Source organism: Triticum urartu, chromosome 6A, assembly GCF_056163025.1.
Source record: "Triticum urartu cultivar PI428250 chromosome 6A, HENAU_Tu73, whole genome shotgun sequence".
Lineage (NCBI taxonomy): Eukaryota > Viridiplantae > Streptophyta > Magnoliopsida > Poales > Poaceae > Triticum > Triticum urartu.
In genome coordinates, this window is record NC_141878.1 from 33943247 (window position 1) to 33955298 (window position 12052).

The following is a 12052-nucleotide window of genomic DNA, read 5'->3' on the forward strand; positions in this document are numbered from 1 at the left end:
ATTGATTGAAACTTGACTGGTTTAGATGCAAAAACTATAAGTTTTGTTGTGGAAACTTAAAACTTTTTGAGGGATTTTCTATTTTACTGTGCCCTCATGTGGGATTGAACTACTGCGCGAATCGCGGGGCAAACCGAGCGGGCAGTAGGACTTGGCAGGTGAGTGCCCCGCACTCACGTGCTCCTGCGCATTTCCGTTACCTCCCACTATGAATGCACTTGGAACACTGCTCTGATGGTTCTTTAATTATGTTTTTTCTATTCTTTTATCTTTGTTTGCCTGGAATAGTTGCCATCATGACTTGATCACATATCCTTCTCCGGTCCCATGTCCTATCAGCAATTACATAAAATTAGTTTGCTGAAGATGATCTTTATCCATAAAGATCGACAACCACACACTAAATTATTTATACATAATTTCTTATATATACTGGAATGCCATTTGGCAGTGACAGATGAGCAACATATATATAAATAAAGACAGATCAGTTTTTGGCATCTACAGGGAGATGCGTTGCTCTTAGTCAACCAGAGAAAGATACCACGTGGAACTTGTCATAGTTCTCCACAACCCTAGCGGCCTAACTTTGACCATTCTACATGCATCTCATGCAACTGAAAGAAGAGTGCTATTATAAATAGGTGGCTCGTGCCCGCCACAGTTATACAAAGCCACTGAGCTAGCAATCCTTACGGTGAAAGAACACACTGAGCCTACGTACGTAGCTAGATAGATTTGTGAGCCATGGCTTCCAGCTCTGGCTGTAGGGCCCGGCATTGCTTGCTTGCCCTCTTCCTCCTCTCCTCTTCCGCGTATGGTCAGCTGTCGCCGTCGTTCTACGCCAAGAGCTGCCCGACGCTGCAGCTCATCGTGCGGGCCACCATGATCAAGGCGCTCCTCGCCGAGCGCCGAATGGGCGCCTCCCTCCTCAGGCTCCACTTCCACGACTGCTTTGTCCAAGTAACTAAATTAGATGAGCCGTTAGCAAAAGATACTTATGTCGAATTGATTTACCATCATATACAGTACTAGCATAGTATTAATTTGTTCTAGTGAACACGCTTAATTAGGCCATTCTCTTGGATTAATGGTGGGATTACGTTATATATATGTATATGTAGGGCTGTGACGGGTCCATTCTCTTGGATGACGTGGGTAGCTTCGTTGGCGAGAAGACGGCCTTTCCGAACGTGGATTCGGTGCGGGGCTACGAGGTGATCGACGAGATCAAGAAGAACGTGGAGCTGCTCTGCCCTGGCATCGTCTCCTGCGCCGACATCGCCGCCCTCGCAGCACGGGACGGCACTTTCCTGGTACGTACAATACAATCAATGGACAGTGGTTACACTGCACTTTTCTTGTTGCTGACAACGCTTGGATCGATCGGTACGCACGTCGTTCCTGCAGCTAGGCGGGCCCAGCTGGTCGGTGCCGCTCGGCCGCCGGGACTCAACGACGGCCAGCTTGACTGAGGCGAACAGCGACCTCCCGGCGCCAAGCTTAAGCCTGGGCCTGCTCATCAAAGCGTTCGACAAGAAGCAGCTGAGCCCGCAGGACCTCACTGCGCTGTCCGGCGCGCACACCATCGGCTTCTCCCAGTGCCTCAACTTCCGCGACCACATCTACAACGGCACCAACATCGACCCGGCGTTCGCCACGCTGCGCAAGCGCACCTGCCCCGCCCAGGCCCCCAACGGCGACAAGAACCTGGCACCGTTCGACGTGCAGACACAGCTCCTCTTCGACAACGCCTACTACCGCAACCTGGTCGCCAAGCGCGGCCTGCTCAACTCCGACCAGGTGCTCTTCAACGGCGGCTCCCAGGACGCGCTGGTGCGCCAGTACGTCGCTAACCCGGCGCTCTTCGCCTCCGACTTTGTGACGGCGATGATCAAGATGGGGAGCATCAATCCGCTCACGGGAACCGCCGGCCAGATTAGGCGCAACTGCAGGGTCGTCAACAGCTGATCCGTCCATCGTCTCGCCATATGTGTTACAAATATATAGGCCTAAAATGTGTATGTAAAGTTAGGTTGGCTACGTACCAACCAGCTAGCATGCATGGCAGAATAAGAGCCGTTTGGTTCGATAATGCCTGGGGGCTGGGATCCATAGGTAAGTACCTCAAGCTCCAGGGTTGTAAGGTACCCGCTTCATCATGTAAGTCGCTCCGACGTATACATGCTGTGCTATAAAGGAAACCAAGCATGCATTGTTTTTTATGGAACACTGGAGTGATATTTGCGACAAAACTGTGACTGTGAGAGAAAACAAATGTGAAGAGGGATTTTTTTCGATCTTTCTTTTCTTTGAGTCTGACTCTTTGGTTTAATTTTACTAGCTAATTGCACATATGTTGCAACGGGTTATACATATTTTAGTGATTCAACATCAGTTTTGTCCAACACATACCTTACACGCACCATATTCTAAATTTTGAAAAGATTTAGTTTGATTTAAGTATGGGTAGGGGAAGGTAAATATTGTGAAGAGAAAATCGGGCAAGGAGGTGAGGCGAACCGGTAGGAACAAACGTCTGCAATAAATGGGGATTGAACGGAGTGGAGGCGATGCAAAAAAAAAACCCGGAGTGGAGGCGACGAAACAAACTCCCCAATAATAGAGATTAAGACAGGAGCGTACTGAAGCAAGCCCCTTGTATGAATCACATACAACTACCAATAGCAGCCAAGGATACCAGAAATAGCCAATGGCTCTCGGGTCCCATTGAGCCTGATTTTCAAATAAATAAATAGAAATTGCATAAAAATGAAAATTTTCTGAAAATTCTTGGAAGTAAGAATGGTATAGTGTTATACTCGTATAAAAAGTTTCACGGAGGAGTGACTTCCGTGGACTCTGGGACAAAAACAAACAAATTGATTATTACAAAAGTGTCAATTGTAATGAAAATGCCAAACGGAGACCGAGCTCCATGGAGGCCTTTATTTGAAAACTTTGAAATTCAAAATTTTCAGTTTCAAAAAATTCTAAAAATAAATACACATATACCTAGATATATAATGTACATGTGTGCAAATTTTCAGGTCAAAATATATTAAAACGTGAACTACACAAAAAAGACAAATGTAGGGCTTTTTAGCATCTGTACTGTTCATCTTTAAAGGCCATGATTTTGTTTTTTTTTGTGCAGCTCGTGATTCAAGGTATTTCATCCGGAATTTTTTCACACATACACTTTACATCCTTGAGTACATGTGTATTTATTTTCAAAAAAAAATGAAACTAAAATTTATGAATTTTGAATTTTTTAAAATAAAGGGCTCCATAGAGCTCGGTCTCCAAAATGCCCTACTCTAATTGTAATATTTATATAGTGCTGATTTTGTTTTATTTTGTCTAGAACACCATGGAAGCTAGTCATTCCTTCGCGAAACTTTTCACATCAGTATACCACTATACTATTCTTGTTTCCAAGAACTTTTATGATTTTTGACTAATTTTGTAATTTTTAATATTATATTCCAGTTTGTGTGCATTGGCACCCAAAGATCTGCGTCCCAAAGGATACATGATTTCTTTTCCCTACAATGTGTATGATTCTAAAGATTTTTTTTTCTTCTATCACTTCAGTACATTAACCTTGCCTCCCACCACACCTTTCCTTTTTTGGGCCGCACCGGCACAGCTCATCTTATTTGTGGACATGGATTGCATAGCTAGACGCCTAGACCGAATAACTTATTGCCCCCAAACCATACCATGTTAATGAACTACTTCCTCCGTCATAAAATATAAGACCTGTTTTTAGGCTAAACAAGCCTAAAAAAACTTCTTGTATTTTAGCACAGAGGTAGTAGTAATTTCGAAATACTACATGAGAGAGCAGATCTGCAATCGGAGCCAAATCATGTGGGGCGCTCGTATAAAGAAACAAATGTTGCACAGAGAATAGTTAAGCTAAACTTTGGGGAATCGTAAAAAAATATGTAAGGTTCAGTTTCCTACCCTGCATGCATTTCTCTTCCTCCTTTGTCCGCCCTCTCTCACATAAACCACCTTCAATTTTTTTGGGCCACACGCAGTACAATCCCAGCCCCGATGTCTTCTCCCTTCAGGATAGCCCCAATGCAACCTCCACCAACGAGACTGCTCCCCGGTGATGACATTGCCCCACGATTCCCACTGCCAATTGTCCTCTCCCTCAAAAGACATCCACCCCTAATGAGGGTGATGGTGCCATGGCCTAGGTGGTCGTTGGCATGTCAGATCCGGCCTGGTGGGTCGGGCCGAGAACCCCTAAGTCGGTTCCATCCTAGGTCACATTGGGCGGCCCATGACATGTTATGTGAGTGCTCTAGAAAACATGACGTACAAGCCGATGATACCGGAGCCATGGATGACTCTACCTATTGGAAATATGCCCTAGAGGCAATAATATTATATTTTCATGTTTGTAATAAAGAGTTTATTTTCTATGCTACAACTGCTATGATCCTGGAATATGCAATTTAGTGGAAAACTCATATGCACGTGTGAAATGACAAACGGTAAAATCTGATTCCTAGTCTCGCCTCTAAGACTAGCTCAAATGTTGTTGGTGATCATGTTTTTCAGATCTTGAGATATCATTAAGTGTAATGATGTTCCTAAAACAACTTTAAAAGTATGACATTAGAAGAACAATCATATTGAATTGACCAAAACTTGCTTGTTATACTTTGAGATACAATCATCACAAGTCAATTGTTATAATATGGATTGTTAATGTGTGATTTAGTTCCTTATACCATGAAAGTATCGTAGTCACTTCTTACGGTATGATGAACTTTGTGGTTGCCATTGCATTGGGTGCATAGATTTGAATTCTCCACGGTGACACGTTGGAAGTGAAGTTTGAGTAGCTTATTACTCTTGGGTGCTTGGTACCCTAGAGCTTGTTCCTCTTGAGTTCTTGAGCGCCCTAGATGGTTGGTGGTGTCGCGGGGCTCAATCATTGTGGTGTAAAGCTTCGAGCAAGCGTCGGGGTCTCCAATTAAGTTATGTATATTGCCTCGAGCAATTTGTACGGGTTCAGTGACCATTCTAAGGGTTGCCAATTGTACGGGTTCGGTGACCACCCCCAAGGGTTGCCAATTGTACGGGTTCGGTGACCGTCCCAAGGGTTGCCAATTGTACGGGTTCGGTGACCGCCCTCAAGTGCCCTTTAGTGGAATCACGACATCTTGCATTTTGTGAGGGGGTGAGGAGATTACGGTGGCCCTACTGGCATTTGGGGGGAATTATGCCTCCACACTGCTTCGAACGGAGATTAGCATCCACAAGGGCGTGAACTTCAGAATACATCGTCATCTCCGCGTGCCTCGGTTATCTCTTACCCGATCCCTTTACTTATGCACTTCACTTTGTCATAGCCATAATGTTTCATGTTATATATCTTACTATCACTTAGTTGTTTATCTTGCTTAGCATAGGTTGTTGGTGCACATAGTTGAGCCTAGTCGATTTTCAAGTTTTGTGCTTGTGAAATTAAACACTAATTTTATTCCGTATTTGTTTAAGCCTAAATCATAATTATTTTAAAGCGCCTACCCCCCCCCCCCCCCCCCAGGCGACATCCACAATCTTTCACGAACAATATCAATACTTGAATCACGAACAAAGTCACACAGCTAATTCTGGCGCCCCCTAGCACCGAACCTCCTCATATTCCAAAAAAGGATCTTTATTTAAATGAAAGATTTTTTATACAGAGGCTGGACCGTGAAGGGACAATCACAGCACCAACTTTCTTCCTACGTTGTCCACCACCATCCATGAAATTTCCTGAGGAAGAGCGCGCACTAGGAGGGGAATAAAAGGAACAAAAACATTCGAAGGAACTACGAGACCGGCTGTTCTACCATGCACGGGAGGTACCGTGCATGTCTGAGCAATTAATGCTTTGTGTGGGATCCATTTCACCTTTTTCACTAAGATAATTGATATTATTTCTTTATCTATATACTCTCATATTCATTGAGTGTTGTATCAGAAATGCTACAAATATATGCGTCATCATCAAACTTGTACAGTGCACTATTCATCTGCTCTCTCCTTCTACAAACACATGCATTACAATATAAAGGTGCTAAAAACTCAAATGCTTTATTATGTTTCAGAAGGAAAAACAATCATACTATTTGAGTATTTCACTGTGGCTCATCTGTTCGAGATCGTCTCATAATGTTTCATTCAGTGTCAATACAGTTAGAACTTATTGGGTTTCATTAGGTTTTTTGTGTTCTAGATTGTGTTGTTATATTTCATAGAGTTTTATCATGTTTTGAAATATGAACTTGAAAGCCTCTCAAAATATATTCGAAAGTGGTCTTAATTCAAAGTCCTAACTGCAAGGAACTCAAATATGTAAACGGATTCTAAATTGGAATTGTGATTCAAAAAATAATATAGATTGAAGCTTTGAAATTATATGGGAAAATATGCATGGCTGGGGTATTAATGTGTGTCAGGGATATAAAAGCTTGAGTGGGGGCCAACATGCATGTAGCCTAATCTTCAAGAGAATGGACGGCTGAGCCATGCACGGGAGATCCCGTGCATGGTAGAATCTCTTTTCTCAAGGAACTACAGCATCAACAGCAGGTGAAGGCACAAACACCACTGCTGCCCGAGCCTTGGCTAAAGTAGCCTGAGGCAACTCATTGGCACTTATAGATGTATGTGTCATCTCTCCGCTAAACACCCCCACTTCCCGTCACTCCCTTGATGGATCAAGGACGTGTCCTGTGAAAAGAATTGCACCCGACACCTCCTCCATCACGAAGAAGGCAAACGGGTGATCAGCCACAAAGTCCACGCGCACCGGCGGTTTGTAGGCCCGGCCGTGTACTTCTGCAAAGACCAGCAGCGGTGACGGCGGCCGCCTCTGTGCCTTCCTCGTTTACCTCGATGACAGCCTTGTGTAGCACTTTCTCCAGCGCAAGGTTCACGCCAGGGCTCTCCTCCACCATGTTGGACAGGTCGGCCTTCCACAGGTTGAAAGCGTCCTTGAGTCCCAAGTCCTGGAGAACGTTTGTCATGTCGGTGGAGAACGCGAGCTTGAACTTGGGCAAGCGGAAGTCGCCGACTAGGACGGTGCCCGTCGGCAGGTGCTCGCGCAAAAAGCCATTGTTGCATGCGATCTTGTCGGTGAGCCGCCACAGCCCGTCGTGGTCGTGTGGGAGGAAGATGCACATTGAGTAGAGCGCCGATGGCTGAGCAGCCAACGGCTGACCCCTCTTGTAGTAAAGCTGGAGCACCTTGAACCCGTCGTGGCAGGCAATGCGCTGCCTGCCGTGGTCACGCATGAAGGGCACGTCGACAATGCCGCCGTCGAGGCGGTGGATCTTGTCCTCCTTGGTCTGCTCCTTGCGGAAAGGCTTGAGCCACTCGCCCTTGAGGTAGATGGCGTTGGCGACCACGAGGTCGGCGTCGGTCAGCTCGGATAGTGGGCGTGGATTGATGATCGAGGGGATGAGGTTATTCGTGGACGCCGCCACCCATGCGTTGATCTGCTTCGCTGCTTCCACCGGCTGCACCACCAGGTATGTAAGTACGCACATATTAATTGCACTCGATCGATCTATATACGATTAACATGCACATGCATATAGATCGACCACTGACCTTTTCGCGGAAGTTTACGGCGCGCGTCTGCGCCCTGTACGACTTGACGGCGGCGGCGGCGTACGCGGGCTTGAGAAGCCTTGTCTTGTCGTGCCACACGGCGCACGCGAAGTTGACGCATGGCCCGCCGGTCGGCAAGGGCCTGCTCCGCCAGCGCACGACGGACCCCGCGAGGTCGTTGCAGCGCACGGACGGATACAGTGAAGATGATCCGCGTGGGGAGGGCCTGCTTGCTCCGCTAGCTAGAGGTTGATCACTCGGAGAAGGAGAGGTTGATCACTTCTCTCTTTATATGTTCATGACAATCTTTTGTACTTAATGGTTTTTTTCATTTGTTTACTACTAGATAGTGTGTCGAGTCCTCTCTATACATATAGTACATAGCGTCGACCAAGCACGGAGATAAGAGAGGACACTTTTCTCTATTAGCTAGCTAACACAATTAATATATGAAACCCCTACAAAAATCTCAGCCCCTGAATTGCTGGCGCATGGATGCCTTTTGGTCCCGGTTGGTGCTACCAACCGGGACAAAAGGCCCTCCTGTCTGGGCAAGCCGCAGCGGCCACATGAAGCTCCATCTGTCCCGGTTCGTATAAGAACCGGGACTAAAGGTATTGGGCTTTAGTACCGACCCTTTAGTCCCGGTTCCCGATCTTAGACAAATGGGCCTTATGAACCGGGACAAATGGGCCTTTTTCTACTAGTGCATAGAGCTTGTTATTCTTGAGTGCTTGGGCGCCCTAGATGGTTGGTGGTGTCGCAGAGCTCAATCATTATGGTGTAATGCTCCGAGCAAGCATCGGGGTCTCCAATTAAGTGATGTATATTGCCATCGGGGTCTCCGGAAGTTCAAAGAACTCAGCGAGAAAACCATTCAGATACGGTGTTTTGTTGTGCTCCATTAGGAAAACTGTCTTTCTAACTTTCTTCTTGGAGTATGGAGCTGTCAGAAGGTTGTGTTCCTCATTAGAGACCTAGGGGATGTCATCTGTTCGGGACTCATCTATTGAGAAGTTTCCTTCCTCTGGTGTTCTAAACAAATTTTATAATAACAAATGATATTACATTTAAGTTGCGCATGTCCCTCAATCGTGCCCTCATCATGTTGTAGGGAATGAATAATTTTCTTCTAGTGTCTGCCATTTGCGACTCCATGCAAATATCTACTATTTGAATCACCTTCTAGGATAAATTGTTATTCCATTTGTGTATTGGGGTAGGCCCAACCACCGGTTTCTCTCACGCCTCCTTGACCATGTCATGGAAGCCATCCCAAAGCAACCACCCAAGTTCGAACTTGAACTTGTGTCTATGTTATGGTCGTGGCAAACCAGAAGTTAGGAGAATGGGTGCATGGTCTGATATAGCCCCGATACAAGGTAGAGCACGAACAGACACCATAAGAAATTTTGATTCCCAATTGGTATCCATCAAAACGCGATCTAGTTTCTCATATGTCAGTTCTGGAAGACTGTTCTCCCAAGTGGCCTTCCAATCATGAAAACCTCTTGCAGATCTAGACTATCGATGACAGCATTGGAAAGGAAAGGCCAAGGATTATCAAACCCGACGTGGCTTTTCTCATTTGGAAATCGAAGCAAACTGAAATCCCCACCTGCTATAAGAATAGGATAGGGATTATCATTCGCCAGATTAACCAGTTCATGGAGAAAATCGGCCTTGAACTCATCCTGGGATTCCCCATACATGGTGACGAGGGCCTTGTTGCGAATATGGAGTTTAATGTGAAACTCACCATCCGAACTAGCAAAAATATCCATAGTCCCTGTATTCACGCCAAGTAAAATGCCCCAGAATGACCTCTAGGCAGTCGTGAAACCCAAGTGAAGTCCAGCCCGCCAGAAAGATGGTTAAGCAAACTTACTGAGAAATCATGTCTCCGTGTTTCAAAGATAGCCAAAAAAATCTAAATTGTATTCCCTATTACATTCCGCAGTGAATAAATGTTTAGCCAAGTCCCAAAGACCTCTGATCTTGAAAAACATTCCATTCATGAGGAAACAATAGGAGATTTAGAACATTTCGCCCTCTTATGGGATTTTATATCTTTTTTTGAACATGTGGTCTTTGATTTACGTCCGGATGTTGTAAGCTCAGTCAATGAACTAAGCCCGGGTTCATCTAGGCCCATGTACGGAACCGCTCCTACTAAATGAGAGAGTAACTGACCATCTGATGTGGCATGCAGTTCCTCCTCGTCGGTATGGGAGGCATAAGACTTTCTAGAAACATGTGGAGTAACTTTTAACTGGTCATATTCCAAATGTTTCAAAGCGTTAGTCGAACTAGAAATATCCTTCTCATTCTTTCCAAGACTAACACCTACATTATTCAGCTTAGAAACGATGGCAGTATTGGAAAAAGCTAAAAGGATTTGGGTGACGACGTAATACCTTGGTTGTCAAGGTTGTGCCTTCCTTTACGCTGCATATCCTTGGCCAAGGAATCCTCATTTGTGTCCATAGTACCGTCTCATCAACCGTATGCCGACAACTTCGGCATGTAGAGTCACCCCCAACTGCGGTCGTGGCGCCAGCTCTGGTGCCGGAGGAGGGGGTGGTGGTGGAGTAGCAACCCCCTTCCCGACAGTCTCAACCACCGGCTCAAGTGGCAAGGCCGCTATCAGAAGCGTGTCAGGGACCAACTCCACATGAGGCTGAAGGTCGGCCAATGGCACAGCAGCATGTGGCCGCACATCCAAAGGCGGGCCGACTGGTCCTCGCCTGTGGGCAGCTAGCGCGGCTGGCTTGCCGTGAGTCACCCGTACGGCAGCACGTGACTGACCCTTCCCTCGCTAGCGGAATCGACGTCTTTATTGAGTGTCAGAATCTTTGCGGAGTGTATTTTGTCAAGAACTTGAAAGGTAGAACACTCGGCATAGCGACTGGTTGAGAGCAAGTTCGGAACAAGAGGTAAGAAAAGCATAGAAATAGAAAAATTGCAGGAACTGGATGCCATGTTTTGTACATTCGTACATGAATCTGAAACGCAGTTGTTGTATAACATGGTCATTTGACTTAGAGAGAGAGAGAGAGAGAGAGAGAGAGAGAGAGAGAGGAGACGTGTTGCATTGGAATTCTTAGAGAAAGTGAATACATGAAGTTTGAGAAGATGTTGATAGTCATCCAAAATGGGAAGGAAAGGAAGGATTCATATATCAATTTTCAAAAGCAATCCTTCAGCCCGGAAGGCATTATTGGAAAATTCCCATAGGATCATATCCCTAAGAAATTCCTGCGAAATTCGTGTGTTCCTAACAGGGCAAAACATGAATGATCTTTAAACGCTAGAGTCACTGCCATAGATGGAACTAGAAACTAACACAAACTCGGCTAAATAGGATCTTCCATAAGGTGTGCTACTCAAAACCTCTTGTGGCTCCCTCATGGTCACGGGCCACTCTTCTCGGATATATAACTGACCTTGTAAAGTAGTTTCGGAAGCATAGAACCCTTTGTCTCGGGCCGCGTTGTATATATTGAGGCAAAGCCTTGGTGGACAAGTTACAGAGGAGGAGATCGACCAGGGGGAGATCGACGGGAACAGAAAGAGATCGACCAGGGGAGGTCGTTACAAGAGATAGAGAGAAGAAGAGATAGATACAATTTAAACACCTCTCCTATCCCTATACAATAATTCTAACACTCCCCCTCAATCTAAACCTCAAGCCTTGCTAAGGTTGAGATTGTATTTGAACTCATCCAATCTTCTCTCTGTCAAGGGTTTAGTAAACCCATCTGCAAGTTGATCCCCTGTAGGAATGAACAGTATCTCAAGTAGCTTTCGAGCTACTCTCTCTGACAAAATGAAAGTCCACTTCAATATGTTTTGTTCGTGCATGGAAGACAGGATTGGCTGAAAGATAAGTTGCACCAATATTGTCACACCATAACCATGCATCCTTCGAAGCTTTAATTCCAAGCTCATAGAGTAATGTTTGTATCCACATTACTTCAGCTGTGGCATTTGCTAATGACTTATATTCAGCCTCTATACTTGATCTTGAGACAGTAGCTTGCTTCCTTGCACTCCATGACACAAGATTAGATCCCAGAAACACAGCAAAACCACCAGTGGATCTTCTGTCATCAGCACACCCTGCCCAGTCTACATCAGAATATGCAGTAACAAGCAAGGAAGGGGACTTGAAAATTTGAAGTCCAAGCCCTTGAGAATACTGAAGATACCTTAGGATTCTTTTAACTGCCGTCCAATGAGTAGTTCTAGGAGCATGCAAATATTGACATACCTTGTTCACTGAATAAGAAATATCTGGACGTGTAAGTGTTAAATATTGCAAAGCACCAACAACACTTCTATAATTTGTTGCATCTTCTGGACCAAGAGCTTCTCCACTATCAACCGTAAGTTTTTCTGAGGTGGAAATTGGTGTGTT

The 12052-nt window shown here is 45.3% G+C and overlaps 1 protein-coding gene and 1 pseudogene across 1 annotated transcript; one reads left to right on the forward strand and one right to left on the reverse strand.

The window, feature by feature from the left end:
• Positions 1 to 656: 656 nt before the first annotated feature.
• Positions 657 to 2230, forward strand: LOC125514913 (peroxidase 70). Its single transcript, XM_048680286.2, has 3 exons — positions 657 to 963; positions 1125 to 1316; positions 1411 to 2230. The coding sequence occupies exons 1-3, from the start codon at positions 748 to 750 to the stop codon at positions 1969 to 1971; spliced, it is 969 nt and encodes a 322-aa protein (XP_048536243.1). The 5' UTR covers positions 657 to 747; the 3' UTR covers positions 1972 to 2230.
• Positions 2231 to 6721: 4491 nt separating this feature from the next.
• LOC125516417 (putative serpin-Z6A) lies at positions 6722 to 10119 on the reverse strand (annotated as a pseudogene).
• Between the last annotated feature and the right edge of the window lie 1933 nt (positions 10120 to 12052).

What these genes read in the sequence shown, in the direction of transcription:
- LOC125514913 (XM_048680286.2), top strand. Translation starts at nt 748, where the DNA reads ATGGCTTCCAGCTCTGGCTGTAGGGCCCGGCATTGCTTGCTTGCCCTC. An exon ending in TCCACGACTGCTTTGTCCAA is followed by an intron (nt 964 to 1,124) that starts GTAACTAAATTA and finishes ATGTATATGTAG; the next exon opens with GGCTGTGACGGGTCCATTCT. An exon ending in CACGGGACGGCACTTTCCTG is followed by an intron (nt 1,317 to 1,410) that starts GTACGTACAATA and finishes TCGTTCCTGCAG; the next exon opens with CTAGGCGGGCCCAGCTGGTC.